The sequence below is a fragment of the Rhea americana genome, unplaced genomic scaffold (genome assembly GCF_003343005.1).
Source record: "Rhea americana isolate MKP2758 unplaced genomic scaffold, rheAme1 scaffold_61, whole genome shotgun sequence".
NCBI classification, from domain to species: domain Eukaryota; kingdom Metazoa; phylum Chordata; class Aves; order Rheiformes; family Rheidae; genus Rhea; species Rhea americana.
The window spans coordinates 3,890,430-3,911,316 of record NW_028186768.1 but is presented as its reverse complement, the minus strand read 5'-3'; the positions used below and the strand labels follow the sequence as shown (position 1 = coordinate 3,911,316).

Here is a 20,887-nt window from a genome sequence, read left to right as displayed (position 1 = left end):
TATGGCTTGTCCTCCACATTAGAAACCAGAATGTAGGAGGTTTATGCAATTTACTCAGAGATAGCTGAGTCATGCAAAGATGCTGGATCCAGATTTATCCCACCTAATTTTAAACATTGAGTTGAATAGCTAACTCTGGTCTGTATGCACACTGAATTTAGTGGAAAGAGTTTATTCAGCCCACTCCAGCTCTGAATTGCCCCTTGACAGCATGTTTCTCTGATGTCTGTAAAGGTGGGTTAGGTGACCAGATCGAAAACTTTGGTGTCTTGTTTGAATATCGAAGGTAATTGAGGTGAATCTGAACTAGACTTGCTCAAGATTTTGTACAAATGTGTAATGATCAGTAAAGACAGCTTTTCCTCTGGGATGTGATACAGTATTTTCATCTTCAAACAGAGAAATGTAAAACTTGAATACTGTGTTCTCTCTGACTAAGAAGACAGGAGGGAGTCTTGCCTGGGTTTTACTGCTTGCAGTGTTCTACTATCTAGGAAAGTATATTCAGCAGAAATTCTCAGAAAAGCCTACTCAGAACAGCATTAGTAAGCTTCTGCGCTTTTGAAGCCCTAGACAGCGCTCCCTGTAAAAGAGCAGGGGGAGCCATTGCAGCGTGAGTAGGAGATGTGCCCATTCAAGTGTTGCTCTATTTCATGCAGATACAGTGGTTTTTTTCCAGCCCGTGGGAGAAAGGGAAGGACTGTGCATCACTGACAACAATCTGCTTCCTCACTTTATTAGAAATCATGAGTGTTTGTAGCTTGTGCCTCTGACAACTTGTGCTTGTGGTTCAACCCTCACTGCCTTTAATGTTTGGGAAGCTATTTGATAATGTGTAGAGTGACAAATGGTTGCCATCCCAGCGTTCCTAGTGGCAGCAAAAAAAANAAAAAAAAAAAAAAAAAAAAGGAAATGTCCTGCTCCATTAAGACTTCGATATCTATCTCTAAAATGCTATGCAGTATGCAGTATCACATGCAGCAGAGCAGGTGATAAATACCCTGTGTGATGGCTGAAACTTAGTTTCTGTGATTGAATCCCCAGAGGCTTCACTGGCAGAATCTGTGGGTTAGGAGACATTTCATATTCACCTAAAATTTATTTTTGCTAATTCTAGCCCAGTCAGGCAGTATTTTTGTCTCTAGCTACATCCAGATCCACAGCAAATGAGAATTCTATTTTAAATATTTTTGCATTTTTAAAATTAAATGCCAATATTTCTAAGCTCTCTGTGAGGAAGAATACTGCCAAGCTGCAAGGAGTCTCTACGGGAAGCTGCCGGAGCTGCAGACGATCTTAGCCCTATGACTTCCAATGCAGTGGCATCCCAGCAACCTAATTAGTATGTACCAGAAGGTGAACTGGCAAGTAACAAGGCAGATTTCTGCCAGAACCACATCTCACACAAAACATTTCTTCAAAGGCAAACCATCCACACAAAACATTGACAATTGGGCAAATCCTAGGAGAAAAAATAATTTCAAATTTCTTAGTCCTGATGGAACAAAATGTTTAAGTGCGTTTCTGAATGTTGGTGGTTTCGTGGGCAGTCTGCATAGAGGAGTTCATGTAAATTCCCTGGGCAGGAGAGTGGGGGGCAGTTGGGAAGAACACAGGATTGCAGGGAGGGGAACAGCTAGCCCAAACCGAGGAGGAACATGTCTCACACATTATGTCTATTGTTGAAGACATCTATTTTATCTGGTATTTGATTTTTTCAAGGCTCTTTCCTCAAACCTTGCTGTAAGTGACAAGCAAGGAGACTTCAGCACTTCATTCATTTAACTGCTTCTGAATTTTCCACCCTTAAGTTTCTTTAATGAATTAATGGCTGTAACAGGGATATTAGAAAACATTAGAAGCTGTTGTTACCAGGCCAAAGTCCATAGGTATAATCCTGAGGAAGTCACAGTAATGAAGTTAGAGTTAAGGTTGGAAATTGAATTTCTATTTTTTGAACTATAAGTTATTTCTTACCTTTTATTGTGATTTTCTGTACAGCTTTTGGCAGGGGATGAAAAAAGATTTTGCTGTGAATACACTCAATTTGAGCACAGCAAGGAGATACCTTTTTTGACTTCATGAATATTATTTGTTCCCCTTTTACTGAATCACTGTTCTGTTGTGTGCAGTAGGGTGTAAAGAGATCCCCTTGGCCTGTAGGCAGACAAGAGTTTTAATTCTTGTGTTGATATATAACCATCAAGACAGCAGTCTAAGTCTTTGGAATAGTGTTCTTATCTAAACTTAGCCTAGTATTTGGGGTTGGGGTGGTGGTGGGACTGTCAGCACTCCAAGCAGAAATCATGGAACAAATTCTGTTTATATAGTAAAATCTGAAGCTCCGACTTCAACAGAGGGACATTGCAGAATGAATGCAGTTGGAAGTCTCCTTCCAGAACTGAAGAGCTTTCGGTGCTGAGGCTGCTCCAGATACATAGTAAAACTCCGGTATGACATGGATATATGCAGACTTTTGGTCATTCTAGTCTGTCTCCGATTGTTATTTCTAAGGATAAACAGTACTTGTTTTCAAGTAATTGCTGCATTCCTGCTGAGAGATTCTAGTTCTCATGGATCTCCTGAGGAAGCACTTACTGAACATGAGGGGCTGTTGCCAGACTGGTGAGTGAGAGGTACAAGTGTAGGATTCGTTACAAAAGGAATAGGAACAGCTGAATGGGATCATGCCACGAGACTGTCTGGGCCAGTTTCTTGTCTCGACCAGTAGCAGATGCCAAAGATGAACAGGGCAAACATATATGTTTGTGGTGGGTGGTTCAGGAAATTCTTTAGCCACATGCAAGTATTCTTTTGTTTAATAGCCTTGATGGATTTTTTTTTCCTTATAAATTTGTCTAATCACTTTTTGCAGCCACTTAAGATTTTGGTATAAACAATTTCCTGTAATAATGACCTCCATGGTTTAACCATAGCTATGTGGAAAAAGATCTCCTACCATTTGGTTTGATGATTTCCACTGAGCACCTCAGCTCGAAAAGAGGCTGTGGGCCTGTTACTTCAAAACTTACACTCAAAAGAGGCTTTAACATTGTCAGTGATTACTGTGAAACAGAATATAACGCTAAAACAGCATTTCCTTTACAGAATGTTCATCATTAACTGACACCATTCTATTTATATCTCCTTCATGCTTGAAACCAGTGAACTTTGAACACTTTTCCCATAACATTTCCCTCATCCAGTTCTACAGCTTCACTGCTGTACATGTCCAGAGATAAACACTACAGTCAGCACCTTCATTCATGCAGGAAGCTACTTGCCGGAGACAATTTCCACCGAGAAGTGGTGACTAATTCAATCATGAGGTGGGCATATGGTGACACCCCCTGCTGTGAACAAAAATAAGCTTTCTTTCACACAAAAATTGATTTTTTTCATTCCTCTGTCTTTCCCAGAGCCTCCTCTACTTCATTTTCAGGGCGGTCCTCTTCCTTTTATGGATTAGTCTCCCCCTTGTTTCCAAAAGAGCCTGCTTCCAAGCCACCTGTGCACATGCTGCTGTACATCTCCTTGCATAGAAAACTTCTTCCAGTAATGCCAAGGTGTCTTAAATTATTACTAAGAGCTACTTCCACATTTCACACGTAGAGAACTTCCATATTGCAGTGTCTTTCATTTGTGTCCATATCGTAGGTCTCCTTGTCAAGTTTCAAGACAAGCCTGCTTCCCAGTATATTTGATCTGTAGTGGAACCAGCTACTAGTTGGGTAAAAATGGTATTAATGATTTCCTAAGGCTAAGGTGCTGTCCAGCAAGCCTCCCTCTTGTGACTAAATCCTGTCATTACACACTGAGCGAGCAGGAGCTTGTTTTCAGTGTTTATCTGACGTGAACAGGGGTCCTAAAAGTACTCTGCTGCAAGAAGTCTCTCTGAATGTCTGATGTAGAAAGGTGTAGTGGAATCCAGGTCAAACCTGCGTAGTCTCTACTGTGTACTGGTACACATTAGAGAGATTAGGTGTGCTATACTTGCAAAACACTGATTTTTCTGGATTTGAGGCATTATGAAGGGACTTTTTAGAGAGAGTTGTAGCAAAAATTGAGATTTTACTGATCCCAGTTTTCAGTCAGGTTCGCTCTATTGATAGCATTTTAATCTGCTTCCGTGTATTCTGAATTAGCTTGTGAAGTAGGAGTGATAGTCCACGAGGTAGGATATAAACATCATATGGCTTTCTATTTCTCTGCAACATGTTCAGATATATGATCATAGGCATGGTATAAGAACAAAATAAAAATATACTGATAGATCTCTAAATCCAGCCATCTTAAAAGGCATTCCTTTCATGTCCTGCTGGATTTGCTCCACCAGTGACTGTGGGTTTCAAGTGATTTCACTGTAAATAACAGCTCCAAACTGCTTAAATGATTTCAAGTACAGCAGTACTTGGTGGTGTACCTTGATTCTACACTTTGTATTTCAGAGACCTTCCTTTGACCACCGAATTAGAAATCTTCGTAGACAGGACAATATCTGGAAGAGAGAAAGAGTTGCAGTCACCGCATTACCAGTGGGAAGCTGAGGCTTACCCATTACGGCAAGTTTTGCGAAGTTCTTGAGGCACACCGTTCTCCTTGGCCTTCTCCTGACTTGCCAGGATCGCCTAGGAAGTCCATGACAGTGTTCTGGGATAGTGTAGTGATTATCACATCTACTTTACATGCTGAAGGTCCTGGGTTCAAGCCCCAGTAGAACCAGGACCAGGAAATCTCTGGGAGGTTGGACTAGATGATCTCCAGAGGTCCCTTCCAGCCTTACTGATTCTGTGATTCTGTGTTCTGGAGTAAGTCCAACTCGAAATCCCAATACAGTGATTCATCCATAAGTGTTCTGTGAAATACTTGTATCTCAAAAGTGRTGCTTCATCAACAGCCAAGTAATGAGAGGAGGGCTAGGCCTCTGCTTAGGATGCTCTCTAATGACCCTGAGGAGTTTGATGCCTCAGGGAGAAAAAAGCAACTCTGCTCTTGTGGCAGTGGCTTTGGCACTGCAGAAATGTACTGCAGGGAATGTACCGTTACTTCTCTCCATTTATGTGGGAATTCATTGGCTGTCCATAGAAGTCCGTAAGAGTGAGTCACTCACAACTGAAGACCAACTCAAGAAATTATGCAAAAAGTCTGTAAAAGGGGTCTGGTGGTGCAGTCTGGATGGGATGTACTGGCTGGGAACTATGACACTTTGGAAATGGTATAAACTGGAAGGAAGCCAAGGTGTTAATATACTCCTAGGAACACGCTGATAGGCAATTTAGGCCAGTCTAGACAACAGCAAGTCAGTTAAGCTATTGTGTTTCTGGAGCTAAAGTAGAAAGCTTCTCTCTGATGTCAATTTTTATATCAAATACTTTTTATTTCTTTCTTGTTGATACTTGCTGACAACAGCAGAACTGCAATTACGTGTGAGCAGACATCATCTGCTAGATCTTCCTCATGGTTTAGCCCAGAGTGAGATGGGAAGGAGCTATGCATAAAAACACTAGATTTGTCAACAGTTAAAAAATCCTCTGTATTAAATTTCCACGATAAAATACTGCATTGTTACTAAAGGGTTTCAAACATCTTTGTTTCAAAGCAAATGAGCTGATCCAAAAATCTCTTTTAAGTAGATTTCTGCTGTACAGGTAATCTGGTGATTAGTTCTGCAAACTTGTACAGTGCTGACATGTAGCAGCTGCTTCTGTAGAGAGCTGGGAGAAAGGAATGTGTCCTCCCAGGTTCCCAATTTTGCTATTTTTACCTTTTTATGACTAACAGCATACTTCAAGGCTTTTAGAATACAATCCARCTCAACATTTAATAAGTATATCTGTAAGTGTTTTTTTTTTTCTTTTTTTCTCTCAGGGAGAGAATTAAATGTATCTGCAATGCTACCTGTTCCCTCTACTGAATGGCACAAGACCCATACACCTGGGAATGCTGGCCCTTGGGGGACTGAAGGTTAGGATGGGTAGCACAGCCATTGTATGAGAAAAAATTGTCTRTCCCCCTTCTGATACCACTCTTTGCCTGCAGTAGGCCTGCAGCAGAAGACTGAGCAGAAAGCAGCAGTGGCAGTATTTGGAAGAGTGATGGGAAAGGAGGGAACAGAGCTGCTACTTGTGATGAGTGAACCGCTGCGGAAAAGGAATTCTAGTTGTGAAAATGTCTCACTGCGTCTTTGCTAAGAAGAGCAACAGATTGTCTTTCAGCTCAAGAGTTTAGGATCTGCTGTAAAATAAGTGGATGTGGGTTGTGTTCACATCTCAGAGCAATAGCTTGATGTGGAATGGTGGCTGTCAAGCGTCAGGGATTTAATGGGGCAAATTATGGCCATGTGTGTTGTCACTGTGTGAGGCAAGAGTGAAGTGTCAGGAGTATGTGCTGAGCTTCTTGCCCCATTGCTCATTTGTTACCTGAGCAAATCCCAGAGCTTCTGAACAAGAGTTTGGAGAAGTTACACTCAGCGTCCCTTTTCTTGGACCCTAGGATCTCGTGTCCAAAATTGAGGATGTACAGTGACTGAGCCAGCCAGAATACCTGGAGTCCTGGGGCTCCTGGCGTCTCGTTGGCTTATTTCTACTTCTGACACTGGTAGGATCGTTCTTGGGCAAGATCTTTCTCAGTGTGGAATCCCACAGGGCTCCTATGTGCTGACAGGTCCCGAGCCAGCGCTGTGTTTAATGATAGCATTTCCAGATGTGGGAGGGATGAAGTCTCAGGAATTTCCCTGATACCACTGACTCCCTGACAGCTTCAGGCTGTTTCTATGCTGGCCTGCCTGTCTCCTTCCTTCTTCAGACCGTTTGAGCAAAGAATGCATCAAAGATGTTGACATGTCTCATTAACTAGATACCAACAGCCAGGTTATCTGAAGTCATTTGCTGCTTGCCTGCTACTGGGAAGAGAGTGCCTTCAGGGAGTCTCATTGTGTACCCCAAAAGTACACAGCATAACAGCTCTTGAGTAAACAGAGGCAAAATTCTCCCTGAAACACTTTGTATTCACAATAAAAAAAMCCCTTCTTTGATCCCTCGCCAAGAATAACAGAGACAGGCTATTAAAATATCTTTAATAACATGACATAATTAAAAATATCTAATGTGCAACTCAAATTAATATGAAGCTTGTTTAAATCTGCTTCTGTACTACTCCAAACTTGACTGACAAGTTTCAAATCTTCATTAAAGGGCTTGAAAATTTATGAGTATACCCACCAATATTATGAGTGGGAATTCCTGTATGTGAGTTAGGAGCACAAAGGAATAAGAACCATATTTGAATGGATTTGGGCACCATGGTAACTTTAAAGATCCTACAAAGCACATCACTGCATCTATAAGCAATAAAACATGGTTAAAGTAGTATGAAATGAGTTGGAGGCTCTCATCCCTTCGGCTTTTAACAGAGCTTATATGTTTAAGTCACTGAAACTATCTCAGAAATGAACTCTAAATGCTTTAGTAAAAGTATTTGTCTGAATCTGTACTTTTTCTTCACAGTAACACTGGGAAATTGTACTGCACCTCATGTGTTAGATGAGCAGAGCAGACCAGAGGAGGTAGAATGACTGCTAAGTCCCAGAGGAATCCTGCGTATTGGATTATAAGGTAACTTTGGTCACAGTCTAACAAACACAGAAGTCATTGGACTAACAACTGGGAAATTCACCCTCTGTTCTTGGGTCTGCTGTTCTCTAAAGGGCAGTATTAGGTGAAATACGTCACCTTCCAGAGTTTAGTGAAGTAAATGAACTGGTGAACCTCAGCCAAGCATATCCCCAGATTTAGCAAATGTGAGATAAAATGCATTAATTTAATCCCCGATGAAAGAGTTTAAATTGACAAGCGTAATCTTGAGTTACCATGGCTTAGCTGAGAGGCAGGAACTCATTTGCATGTCTGTGCTTTTTGTTTCTGCTTTGGTACTTTGTACATTTTCTGCAGTTGTGGAACAGAGATTCTCTTAATACATACTTTCAGAGTTGCTGCCACAGGAAGGTGTTGATCTCTACCAAGGCCTCTGCATGCTACTGCAACACTGATAACAGTAACATTACCACCAAACAAGGACCATTGCTTTTGAAGGATTGTCATGCAGTAGGAGCATTCACTGGAAGGGAGACTGGCATGCATCCTGTTGCTAAGATAGAAAAACAGATCAGCAGTAGCAGGAAAAAAAATTTGCTTTTTTCTCTAGAGCAGGGAAGCAAGTTAGCTGTTATATTCTGACTGTATTTTAAGGCTATTTCAGTCTTCATTCCTGCAGATATTGCAGGAATCTTCTCTTCTGTAGTCAGAGAAAAGACAGAGCACCTTTTCCAGAAACCACCTCACTTGACTGGGTAAGATTATTGAATATTAACTTTACAGTTTTACAGCCTGCTCAATGTATGGTTCCATTGTGTGAACACTGGTAATCTTAGTTGCAGCCTTAGATCTGTGCAAGCTGATCATTTGGAGAACATATAGCTTGCCATCCACCGGAAATCTCAGGCTTCCTACCGAGCAACATCTGTTGTATTTATGTACAACAGTATCTATGTATCTATGTAGTGCAAGTGCTAGCAGGTTGAAATAAGGCATTGAGGCTCTAGAGTCTTGCAGGAAAATCCCTTGCATCTTCCATTGAGGTACACCTGTGTATTTTTTATTTGTGCCTTGTTAACTGCCCTCTCATAAGAGCATCCACTCCTGGAATAACAGTCAGTTGTCATCAAAAACACTGCTGTTTCTGTTACTGAAACTGTTTTCCTTGACCATCACTCGGTATGAAATGCGCATGAAAGAGCCAGTGAGTAGCACAACAAAGAGGATGAGGAGCAAAGACCAGACTCCTGGTTCAATCCCCTTGAGGAAGCTTGGGTTGTCCTGGGGGATGGTGTTGGTCAGACTCAGTAGGTATCCAAGAGTCCAGCCAGATGATATGTCACCAATCTATTAAAATAAAAGGAGGAGAAGTCAGAAAAGAAGCAGAGAGTGGACCCTAAGTCTGGACCCCAGCTGTGTTTTTGTGCGCAGGCCTAAAGCCTAACATACTTCGTTTGAGAGTTATCCAAGGGTTAAGCTTGAAATCTCAAGAGAGCAGGCTCTCCCACTGTCAGGGCCCTGAGTGCACTGACAGGTCTTGATTACCCTAACTAGCTTCACCTGGGGCTTACACCCATGCACTCTCTGCCCCTTGACCAGGGAGCTGCATTTATGCTAAGGCCTGGGACTCAGCTCTCCCCTGGGCTATGCTGTAGATGTACCTKTGTCCTGTTCTTTCTCCTGGGGTCTCAGCTTACTGTTTTTCCTGAATAAGTTGTTCGAAGCTTTGTCTCTGTCTCCTGGATGGATCTCAGACTTATGTTTTAAGTAGTTCATATCTGGCTCTTCCTGAGTGGACTCCTTGGGTGGATCATGGATCTGACTTTTACCTTGCCTTTTCAGAGAGTGGATAGAATCACTGTTACCAGTGTGGCCGTATTCAGATAGTATGGGACTGTGCCTTCATCAGTGAGCTGAGAAATTTGGAAAAGGGCTTTCTTTGTTTTTGTGAAGGAAGAGAGTTAAGAAGCCTGCATCAAATCCCCCTTTCCTTAGGGGTTCCAGATCTTGAAGCAATTTTAGTGCTGCCTCCACCAGTTACAAACTCTCACTGATATGAGGTTGATTGCAAAGAGAGAGGATAGGCTCTCCTGGCTCTGGAAATAGTATCAGCCTCCTCCCCTTAGCATTAAGTAGTAACTAAGCTATCTTCTTTCCCCCACTGTTGGTTGCAGACTTTTAAAGATGATACTGCTTTCAAATGAGATTTTGACCCATCTGTTTTTCAGTGGAGACAAGTGGAATCTTTACCTTTTTGACATTAGTTTCTTGGTCATTAGAACTGTGAATTTATTTTATGAAAATGTCTTCTTGGAGAAACCCAGTTGGTTAGGCCTTGTGGGAGTAGGGGCAGTCTGGCTTTACTCAGACCACCTTCCCTCACAGTTGGAATACCACACTGAAAGTAACTGACCTTCTCCTGGAGCTCAGTCTGAGCAGAGCTGTGAAAGTCAGACGTGTATCCCTTTGTACTTAGATGAAAGATAAAGGTGGACACAGCGCAGTAATCAGCAAGTGTATCCAGACTTGTCTGGGATTCCTTGGCTAGCTGGTGTCATTTCCAAAAGGAGATGGAGGGGAAAGAAGAGGGGAAAAAATCAACAGCTGAATTTCAGGCATGATTAAGACCCATCATGTCCCGCTCTAGGACTAACTGCAGGGCTGGAGGAGAAGCATTTGTGTGTCCTGCGCAGACTGAGGCCATACTTCCCTGCACTTACTGGGCTGTCGTCTGAGAGTCACCGTCAGCTCTCAATGTCTTTGTTCCCATCTCATTGAAAGATCAGGCAGTTCCAAGAGCAGCAGAACTGACAATCCACTCTCCTACAGTTGTCCTCCAGGTGAACTCCTTAGTACTATTTTCTGCTCTTTAATTAAGTCAAGCTAGTGCTGCAATCTTTAGCTCATTAGGAACACTAGGATCTTTCTCTTCTATCCAGAAGATAAAGCATTAGGCATTGCTACTCCATTATCAATCCTAGTAGAGAATGGCCAATTTGGATGTTATTGTGGAAGGGATACTTGGTGTAAGCTCAAATGAGGATGACTTCATAAGTTGCCAAGCTAGGAAAAGAACTTGCATTTCCCCACAGGTCAGTCTCCATGGGTCCAGATGAAATGGGAAGATCCCTAGATGCTGAATAATGCAGTCCTTGCACATAAGGAGAGAACGATAATGGGAAGAACAAGGTAATGCATAAGTGAGACTAGGCAGGCTGCCTCTCTATCCCTAATATGCAGTAAAAAGTACTTGTGGGTTTTCATTTAATGAAGTCCAGGTGTTAGCAACAGCTGAGATTTGAGAGGGAGGGAAATAAGCAGAGTCTGTTTTCTTAAAGTGGAGGGGAAAAAAAAAACTCAACAGGCAAATCCAAGTTTGCATCCTCTGAGGGGGTCAGAAGCTTACAGCTCTGTCAGCCTGAGCCACAAGAGCTTTTACAACTAGACTGTTGCTTTACTTTATTCCTGCACACTAAGTTATTCCACATTTACCTCTTTGACAGACATCCCACAAAGCTTGTTGACTGCCTGACTCAAATCAGGAGAGGGTACAGTCTCTCTCAGGAAGTCCAGGGCCTCAGAAATGACCTGTAACAGCAGCAGGAACAGTCATGAGTTGGACTGCACTTGGCATGCTTCCATACAATGTGTAAGGGCAAGTAAGTGGCAATAGCCATGGGGCATGTTTCCAGGATGTCCTTTCTACCTGTTTGTGTTTGGTGGTTACAGTGCCTCTGATGGGCACTGGGAAAACAAGCAGAATCAGTTAGTGTCTGAAGATGGAAACTGGACTGTTTCTAGCTTGAATACAGCAGCTTTCCTGGCTCTGCCTGGATGTTAAGTAGACTAGTCTTTATGTTCCTTGGCACTATATCCATGGGACACTCTTGGCAACAGGAAATTGTAAAATTCCTTCCTCCGCATCCCTTCTCTGAAATGAACTCAGTGTGCCCTAGGATCTTGAGCTGGTCCTCACTTAACATTGCAATGACTTTGAACACTAGATCCAGCATTTCATATATGAGGACACTTGTGGTAGAACATCCTCAGATGTTTGCTCAGAAAGGGTCAGAAGGTGTTTAGCTTCACCACAGACTTGGCATGGGAAGAGATGCCCAGTGCAGGACTCCTGCCTGCTCTGACCCTGCTGGCTCACGTGAGTTCTGTTATGGCTCTGTGGCACACTTATTTCACAAACAGAAATTGCTGACACACTGGATCAGAGTGCCCTACCACAATTATCGGTGGGAAGTCTGGATTGCCTGTTTGAACAGTTGAGTGCTGAGGAGAGGGAGAGGACAGGACTGCATGTCTACAGCATTAGCACTGTGTATTTAGCACTAGCCAGAGCATGGGCACTCATGGCTATCCCAGGGTACAGCTTGGCTTGTCCCACTACATTTATGAATAACAAAGGTGGTCCAATTTCATGGGCTCTTCATGCCAATTGCTTACCCCAGTGTAAATGAGAACCCACCAGAAACCTGGTCCAGGGGGGCTTGAAAACACTGCTGAGAGAATGCTTGAAGAAGCTACAGGAAGAAGAAGAGTTGAGCAGACTTTGCACAAGTCTCCTGCAGGCAGTAGAATTGCTGGAGCCGGTGACATTGAACATATCTTCAGGGCTGGGGATGCCCAATGTGTCGTCACTGACAGCACAGGGCCCAGCATGCACTGAATGCCATTGCACTTCCTGGGAGTAGGTGAGGGGCCAGCAGGGGTTAGATACAGTTTTCACATTTCTCTGATCCTAGAGGGACAGAATAAAATGGAGACAGGTAGAAAGAGAGGAGACCCAAGAGAGATCTGCCCAAGACTTTCTAAAAGAAAATGAAATATAACACAATGAAAAACAGAGGGTTCTTTGTTTGCTTTCTTTCCCTGACATGACAATGTCATAATTGAGCAGGCAAGTTGAAAAAGGTTTACAAAAAGCTTATCTAAACTATTGAGCTGCAAGGCCTAGACCACTGGGGCTTAGCTCCCACTGAGTTCAGGGCAGGCTGAAGGTTTAGGACTGGTTCAGGACTGGGCCTGCTGTCAGAGGCTGAGAAGTTGCAGTCTATGGGAGTCCTGGCCCTGTCTGATCCCTGTCAGGCCAGAAATACAATTTCAGTGTAGAGGCTGTTGTGGTCTGCCTTCCAGACAGACATTCAATTCCTGTTTTGTCTATATTTATAAGTCTGGTCACTGAATTTCTGAGGAATTCAGTGTTTTGTGATGCCTCAGCCCTCATGCTCCCTGGTAGCTATGGTGACGCAGGTGGCATGCAGCTTCCTAATCCCCTCTTCCTGAGTAGCTCTTTGCCCACAGGGCCAYGCAGGTTGGAGGGAACCCCTCAAGAATTAGCATTTTTCATTCCTAGGGATTTATTGTAATATAATTGTGAAGTGGGTCCTCACGCGAGTCTCAGATAAGGGGCTGTTTGCTAGTGAAAGGTGTGGTTGGAGCAGGTTTATAGGGAGGCAAGTGGGGGTGAATTCATTTATGAGTTCATTTTTGAAAAAAATCAGTTTTAGTGAGGACCAAAATGATTCATGACTTTACATCAGATCCAGCCAGCCCTCTATGCCCCCTCCACTCTCAATGAAACAAGAAGGATGGAAAAATTGAAACACCTGCATGTTTTCAAAATCGAATATTACTATTTTAAAGACTATCTCAAAGTTAAAATTGGCAAAGAACAGAAATAGCAAGCAGTATCCCAGCTTGTTCTCAGGTCCAGCAGGATCTCAGGTGTTTAGGCTCCCCTTGTAGAATGGAGGAGCAGTTCAGAGGAGCCAAGGGAAGTGTTTTCCTCTCTCCACTATGAAAGTGGTCTTACCACCTCTGGAGAGCCATTTTGTGCTTATGTGTATTAAGCAGTGAGCCAAATAGATCCTGCAAATTAGAAACTGGAATAGGTACCTTTGTATCTGCTTAGAGGACATCAATTCAGGCATGGAGAGCATCTGATGCACCGGGCTTGTTTATGCATACAAYCACCTCAATTAAAGATGGTCACTGATGTTTCACCGATTACCAGCTACACCAACTCTTGCCTTATGCTACTGTCATTTGATGCAGGGGGTAGACATTGTATCCAGGAAACTCGCAAATGCCACGAGCAGATACTCACTTGTATGAGCATGGAGAGCAGCCTGCTGCGGAGCTGGTCTGTGCCATGGCAGGGGCACTGGTGAGTGTACACTGTGTATGTTTGCCCATACAGCTGCAGCATCACTCCTCCTTTTGGTGCCTGGTTCTTTTCTTCCATCATGGAAGTGAGCTGTGCTGAGGTTCCGCTGAAGGACAGGACTCCTGCTGTCTCCTTCCTAGAGTGGACCAACTGTCCTCGCCAGTCGTACTGACCCAAAGAGAAAGAGAGAGGTCAGTTCTTATGACATTTGCATCTAAGTCATAGTCAGATAYAAGCATTAGTGTACAGGGAGCAGCTTCCTGGTGCAGTATAGTCCAGCTTTTATTTCCCCATAGGGCACAAGAATGCTGAACTGGTGGCTCTGGAGGGAGCAGAGGAGAGCCACTGTGTAAGCACTACCATCTGCAGAGAGAGCTTCCCACAGCCAGTGAGAGCAAATAGAGTGCAGAGTTCAGCACCTCAGTGGGCTGTTCAAGGCAGTGGTCTCTGCAGGTCAGAACAGGGAAAAGAGGAGAGGAGAGGGGAGAGCAGGAGGGAGGCTGCCACATGGGTAGATAGGGGCTTCAAGTGCTGCCTTAATGTTGAAGTAATCCTCCTGTCAGAAGAGTCCTGTGGTTTCGTTTCCCACAGTCTTGCAGAACTGATTTTGGCAATGCTGAAGTTAGCAGTAGAGGCAGGAAAGTTTATCTGACTGCAGATGTAAATACTCTGTCCCTGGATGGTGGGGGGGAGGTGGGAGGGGGGTCTGTGCTGTTGCTAGTGATCCTATCAGTTGCCTGACTGATGCACACTTGCTGCGTGTTATCAAAACTCCCTTTTAATCCCCTGCTGTGGAGAAACTCAGCTGCTGCTGTCTAACCCTCCTTCATCTGGCACTTTGAGACCTCACTGAGACCTTCTGGCATGAGAAACTGTGGCTGGAGCAAGGAAAATTAAATGTATTCTTTAGTGAGCTCTTTCTGAATACAGGACAGGCCCCCTATGCTGTCTCAATGAGAGGAACATTTGAGGGCTTTTGCTTTGGCAGCAAAAGACTCATGTCCACCATTCACAGGACATTTCCTGGGACAGCTGGACTCAAGTGACAGTCTCATGGTAACCCTGCAGAGAGGGCAGCAGTGCCTGTTTCACAGTGGTTCTGAGTTAGAACTGAAGGGGCTCAGGGCAATGGTGTTCTTGCTTTAAGCACCAGGGCCAGCTATCATAGAATCACAGAATTGGTAAGGTTGGAAGGGACCTCTGGAGGTCCTCTAGTCCAACCTTCGAGCCCTCTGGAGATCATCTAGTCCAACCCTCGAGCGAGCGGCCCTTATGGGGATCGAACCCGCGACCTTGGCATTATTAGCACCATGCTCTAACCAGCTGAGCTAAACCTAGCCCCCCCAGCTATCTAATGTTACCTGTGTTTGAATGTCCCAGATGTGTTCTGCAGAAAACCTCAGATCAGTTACAGCAACAGCATGAGCATATCCATGAACATATCCTATATTAGAGGTTTGGTACTTCAATCTGGTTTTAACAATGTTGTCTCATGTCTACCAGCCAGCTGGCGTTTGATATAACTTGCCTTCTTTGAAAGTCAGTGAAAGCTCTGCTTAAGTGTTGTTCAAGCTGCAGAGCTATAACAATCCCTCCACGTGTCACTGATGCTGTTTGATTGTGGGAATCCCTCAGCTCAGCTCTGTGCTCCCCGGGGAAGGACCCCCCCTTTACCTTAATGAAGTTTTCCAGGATGTAATTAACAGTAACCCAGTTGAATGCTTCCTCATCCAGGCTGGACAGGATTTGCACCCCCTGAAAGTCAAAGGGGGATGACCTCAAGGCAACAGTCAGGGCCGCAAGGAGAGCATCAGAGAGGGTGGGATGGGTGAGGCTAGACAAAAAAGGAAAAGAAGCACATTTGTTGTTTGCAGAGCTCCACCAGAGGTAGCCTACAGTGGCTGCAGCAGCAGGACTTCTGCTATGTTCCACGCTTTTTTTTAAGTGTACAGTGAGATGCAATGAAAATCCTCCTCCTGCTGCCTTTTCCCTCTGCCCTTGCACAGCACTGGGGGCAAGCACAGCCTGGGCAACAAAAATATGGAAGGGTGATTGAGCAGCTGGGCTGCCATTTGGGAGCCTTAAGTTCAGCTCCCTCTGCCACTGCAGGATCCTGTGGCCGTGCCCACTCCAGATCTTTTTTTTCCCCAGTGTCTAATAGGAGATGGAGAAGTCCTGGTAATGAGATAATTAGGAACAGGGTCCAAAGAAGTATGTATGATAAAGTGGAGCTTCCCACTGACAGAACTGCTGACCGCCTACTGACAAGAACCAGCACTGCAACCCCATGCAGGTTGTGACAGACTGAAAACTCTTCAGCTTCCAAACTGATAGATCTTGTCCCAAGCCCTAGTTGTGAAGGAGACACAACTAGGTCTGCTTGGTAGCGGTAGCAACTCTGTCATCCTCTTGGCTATCTTGGGGGATGGTATGGACACACAGCTGTGCTGTATTCCCCTTGAGTGCACGGGGAGCTGAGAAGGGTTTACCTGACCAGTGGATTGGGGATGAAACATTGCAGAGAAGACAGGGTGAGATTCATTTACAGAATGATCCACATGGCTTGTGCTGATCTCTGTGTGTGGGTTTGCAACATTCACTCACTTCAGCTGCCTCATGCTGGCAGTTGCTCCCAAGTAGAGGGGGGTTTGGCTGTGCTGCTCTGCCGGGATCTCTCTCTGGGCCCAGTGCAAGCATGGCTCCAAACTCTTCCCTACTTTCTGAGGAGAATCTGAGTAGTTGGAGACTCCAGGACCTAAGGATCAGGGGAAAGAATGACATATCCTACGGGAAGATGGAGAAAGGTGAGGCAGGACCTGTCACAGGCAGAACAAAGGAGTTGTTTCAGTGGACTCGTAGCCATTCTGCTAAAGCACTGCACTGGGAGCAAAACAGCAAATACATGTAATTCTTAAATCACACTCAAAGAGAACTCTAGCTGTGCCTATAGGTGACCACATATCAGCCATGTGACAACTCTTACAGCTGAGGCTGTCTCAACCCACAGAAGTGTGGCTTTCACCACAGTAAGAGATAAGCAAAAGGATACACTGACACGGAGATGAGACTTGTGCATCAGCTGCCTCTTAGAGCCACTTCCTCATGTGTTGACAGACATGGTTTCTGAATTGCATGCCTGCAAGCAGGATGCCTCTGCTCTGGAGGAAGCTGGTGCTGCAAGGAGAGGAGCTGTGTGCAAGCCTTGACTCATCTTCTCAGCAAGATGCAATGGGCTTTTAAATGTTTTTGAACTACTAYCCATATAGGGCCTTGCTTCCTCATCCTCTGGCCCACTTACCTTCCTGGCTGCATGACTACTTCACCACATACCTTGCTCTCCTGGGCACTGAATAGAGCTGAGCTGCAGCTTGCCTATGGCTACTCAAAGACTAGCAAAAGTAGAATTAGAATCACTTTTTCCAAGTTGGCTCTCTAAGGCCTGACCATACATTTCCCTCCAGCTTCATTCCAATTACCACAGTTCTCTGCTGGCCCAAATTGCCTGCAGACTGAGGACTGCTTCTTGCATCTGGGAAAGAGACTTGCCTGGATGTCTTGACACTGCTGCAGGTTCAAGTAAGTATTCAAAAACTGAACTACAATTGTAATTTTTAACACCGTGAAGATACCAAATGGCAGCAGTTGAAGGATACAGACAAGGTTTCAGGGAACTGTTATTGCATCATCTGTAGGGGCTGGTATTGTTGACAGACTGTGAGAGCAGGAGCCCCCTTCTCTGCTCACTGTGTGGCTGCCTTCCCACAGCACACTGACACTGAGAGTTCGGGGGTTTTCCAGCATCTTGCTATAATCATGCTTCAATATCAATGCAAGATTGTGAGATAGGGAAGAAAAACCCCAAGCATTACCCTTGTATGAACCCTCTTTGGCTGGACTGAACAGACTCAAACCAGTGAGGAAGACCCCACGATTCTCTAAAACCTGACAACCTAAAACCACAGCCTGGCACTGTATTGGGGGACCAGCTGTGACATGTCAAGCTGAACTCAAACCTGTGCAGCCAAACCTCACAGAGGGGGTTGGAGGCTTCATATCTCTGTTGCTGTGGTGCTACAACACCTACTGCCCAGATAACAGTCAGGAGAAGGAGAAGGTTACTAGGAGTCCCTCTCTGTGGCCAGACTTGTCTCCACTGCTTTTCACCATCTTCCTTGGATGAGATGCTCAGCAACCTTGGTTCTGCCACTGGTCCATGTGGTCCCCACCCCCTCTGTGTCCTTCCTTGCCTATAGCGGGTTAGTAAAACTGTTCAATTGCTCCTGCAGAGTGCCCTGACATCCAGCTGTATATAGCTAGCACTACCCATGATGAGAAGACCCATGCTGAAAGTGTGCAGCCTGCACTTCACTGTCACTGCTATCTCAGTCTGCAGCTAGATGATACAGGACTCACAAACTGTAGAGATGGGCTACATGCAGCTGTCTTCATTTCCAGTCATCCCATGCCAATCCCATACACCTCCCAAACACGAATTGGCCTCTTACCTTGCACAGTACAGGAGCTGCATTCCTTGATCACCCCGGTGTTGTTTGCTTTGTTGGCAGTCCACTGGTAGATGAACAGGATGGTGTGGGATGGGCGAGCATCCAGAACAATGCCATACTGGAAAACCCCCAAACCATTGAATACCTAAACACCATTGAATGCACACTTCCTAACTGCAGGGTTACTCAGCATTATACAGGTATGCTGGGTAACCCATGTGCCCATGCTGCAGTATTTGAGTTAGCTTTTTAAATTCAAAGAAAGGGTGAAGCCAGAAGATAATGTGGATTTGCAGTAGATCATCTGCATTGCTGAATACTTGTGAGGAGCAGCAGGAGTGGAGAAATTTCAGTGCTGCTCTTCAGTGGCAGCTGCTGGACATGCTCTGTAGCAGTTCCTGAAACCATGCAGAGGGTTTCCATTGAGAGCTAAGCCATCTGAAGCACAAGAGAAACAGGTCTTAAAGAAATGGGAGGCTGCACTATACAGGCCAAGACATCTGGGGAGTAAGCAGAGGGCTGTGGCTTGTTATTGCTCCTGAGAAACTCAAGAGACTTGTATGTCTGTCTGAAGCCCTGCTGCAGAGATGGCGTGACACAGATTAAGCTCTGCTGCAGAGATGATGTGACAGAGGTTAGGTTTGCCCTCATGCATACCAGGTATGTTGGAGCCACAGTGCACTGAGGCATACATGCTGTCCAACACAGCGGTCCCGCAGAGGCCAAGATAATGTCTCAGCAAAACTGGCAACAGCCATCATGAGATTCTCAACAGCTTCTCTGCTGAGAGCGACCCTTCTCTAGTGCCTTGCACTGAGGCTGAGGACTTTCTTGCTTTTTGCAGCCCAGTGTGTGGATTTGGAAATCAGAGGCAAGGGTACCCCATAGCATAGCATGGTGGCTGTTACGAATGTCCCCACTCTCAAAATGGCCCTTCCCACACAGAAAGGAAACTTAGGAGATCKGGGAGATATGGGGTTCTGCATGACCTAAGCTGTGTCTCGCACAGCAAAATTTATGAGTGAAGGAGAAACAGCCTCGGAAGTTGGAGTTAATATGGTCAGAAGAGTTTAGCACTAGACAGCCTGGTTGCACCTTCTAAGTGCAACTGGCTTCCTCCTTCCTTTTGGGAGTGCTCTCGGCTTCACCAGATAGGCACTACTGCTCCCAGGCCAGGAGCTGGTGCAACTGGAGCCTGAGCAGAAATGCGGAAGGAGGATGGAGCTCCCTGCCTGAGCCTGCTGGCATCCTCCCACACAAGTGACAGCTCATATTTCTCGCAGGGACATGTCAGCTGCTGCAGAAGAGGAAGAAATGAATGATCTTGGCAGAGAAACTCAGATTTTTTTTCTCCCTTACAAAATTAGAGGCTGCTGTTGGGAACAAAAAAGAGAAGACCACATTTATGCCACAGATCAACATCAGGGAAGGACGCGGAGATTGGTGTTATTTTGGGTGGTTCCAAAGCATGGAACAAGGAGGATTTTTTTAAATGCAGTTCTGTTTCTGAGTGGAGTGTGGAGAGTGGGGAATATTGGTAAAATCATGTGCTAACCTACTTCTGTTCAAGTAAACCACAGCATGTAATTAACCTCACCTCAGCAGCTTTGCATCAAGAGGCATAAGCAGATAGAGATTAACCTCTGGATCACTGATCTGAACCTGCTGCGTAGAGCAGGTTGGCACTTCAATAAAAATCAACAGTGGAAGGGAAAGAAAAGGAGTAAGCAAAAAAGATTTTTTTTTAAGGACAGAAGCAGTTCAGGGCCATTTAAGCCACTGATCCCTTCCTGCTCCGGGGCAGTTCCTGACGCAGGCTACCACCAGCCTGCAGGGAGTGTCTCTGCTGATCAGTGGACAATATTCTGCCTGTGCTTTCTTTGACCAACTGAACACCTGAAATCAAACGGGCTAGTTTGTTTTCAGTTTGAAAAACTACAGTATTTTGAAGGAGACTAATCTCAGAGACTTGTGCTAGTCCCCTTCTCAGTTTGTTGATTTGGGCTAGTAAGTCACTCAGTAGTACAATGAATGTAAAAAGCAACAAAGTACAACAGTTTTTTGTTTAAATGTCAGGCACCAGGGATAAGCTCAAGGAAATAGGCAGCTTCTACTTAAGAAGAAACCTTATCAGACAAGGATAACGCCCTCTGCTTATTGCCCTACTTGACCCCAGAGTTGGCTGGGGTTGACCCTGCCTGAGACAGATGACCTTACCTTGGTCCTGAGAGGGGTGGCGGGCACATCTTTAGTGGAGACACAAAGTAGCACGATGCCTGTTAGTCCTGCTACGATCACCAGCCAAGGGGGAAGGAGTTCACGCCAAGACATGAAGCACTTTCTCCTTTYTCTGAAAAGTCAAAGAGGAAGCAGTGGAGCAGCAAATGCAAAGTCTGCAACTGACAGTGGCTGCTTTTTACAGTCTTTAAAAAGAGAAGAAAGGCGGGGCCAGGGCCAGGCTCTGGCGTCAACCCAGCCCCAAGCCACACGACCATGAAAAACACGTGGGCCAAGCTATGATGTGTCAGGCGATTCTCCCTTCCACTATCCACACAATAAATAAAACTGAGGCTTGGTGCTGATTCCAGGGCTTTTTTGCAAAGATACCAGTA

At 44.9% G+C, this 20,887-nt stretch overlaps 1 protein-coding gene across 3 annotated transcripts; it reads right to left on the bottom strand.

Annotated features, from left to right (window-relative positions):
* Positions 1-7,058: 7,058 nt before the first annotated feature.
* LOC146587159 (ectonucleoside triphosphate diphosphohydrolase 2-like) lies at positions 7,059-20,652 on the bottom strand. 3 transcript variants are annotated; one of them, XM_085320131.1, is made up of 9 exons: positions 20,493-20,652; positions 18,276-18,393; positions 16,375-16,525; positions 15,445-15,604; positions 13,711-13,938; positions 12,070-12,342; positions 11,085-11,180; positions 10,006-10,140; positions 7,059-8,939 (listed from the first exon to the last, which is right to left on the bottom strand). In XM_085320131.1, the coding sequence occupies exons 1-9, from the start codon at positions 20,604-20,606 to the stop codon at positions 8,709-8,711; spliced, it is 1,506 nt and encodes a 501-aa protein (XP_085176257.1). In that variant the 5' UTR covers positions 20,607-20,652; the 3' UTR covers positions 7,059-8,708. The 3 variants fall into 3 exon arrangements, 2 of the variants coding, with proteins under 2 accessions (XP_085176257.1, XP_085176258.1); XR_014897724.1 differs by having other exon boundaries at positions 8,852-8,939; positions 10,006-10,136; XM_085320132.1 differs by lacking the exon at positions 10,006-10,140.
* Between the last annotated feature and the right edge of the window lie 235 nt (positions 20,653-20,887).

Bases quoted from the DNA above. Each gene is read 5' to 3' on its own strand.
- LOC146587159 (XM_085320131.1), bottom strand. From the start codon at position 20,606: ATGTCTTGGCGTGAACTCCTTCCCCCTTGGCTGGTGATCGTAGCAGGA. The intron at 13,939-15,444 runs GTAAAGGGGGGG...TCTTTGGGTCAG, and splicing joins TCCTGGAAAACTTCATTAAG to TACGACTGGCGAGGACAGTT. The intron at 12,343-13,710 runs GTGAGTATCTGC...CTGTCCCTCTAG, and splicing joins TGCTCTCCATGCTCATACAA to GATCAGAGAAATGTGAAAAC.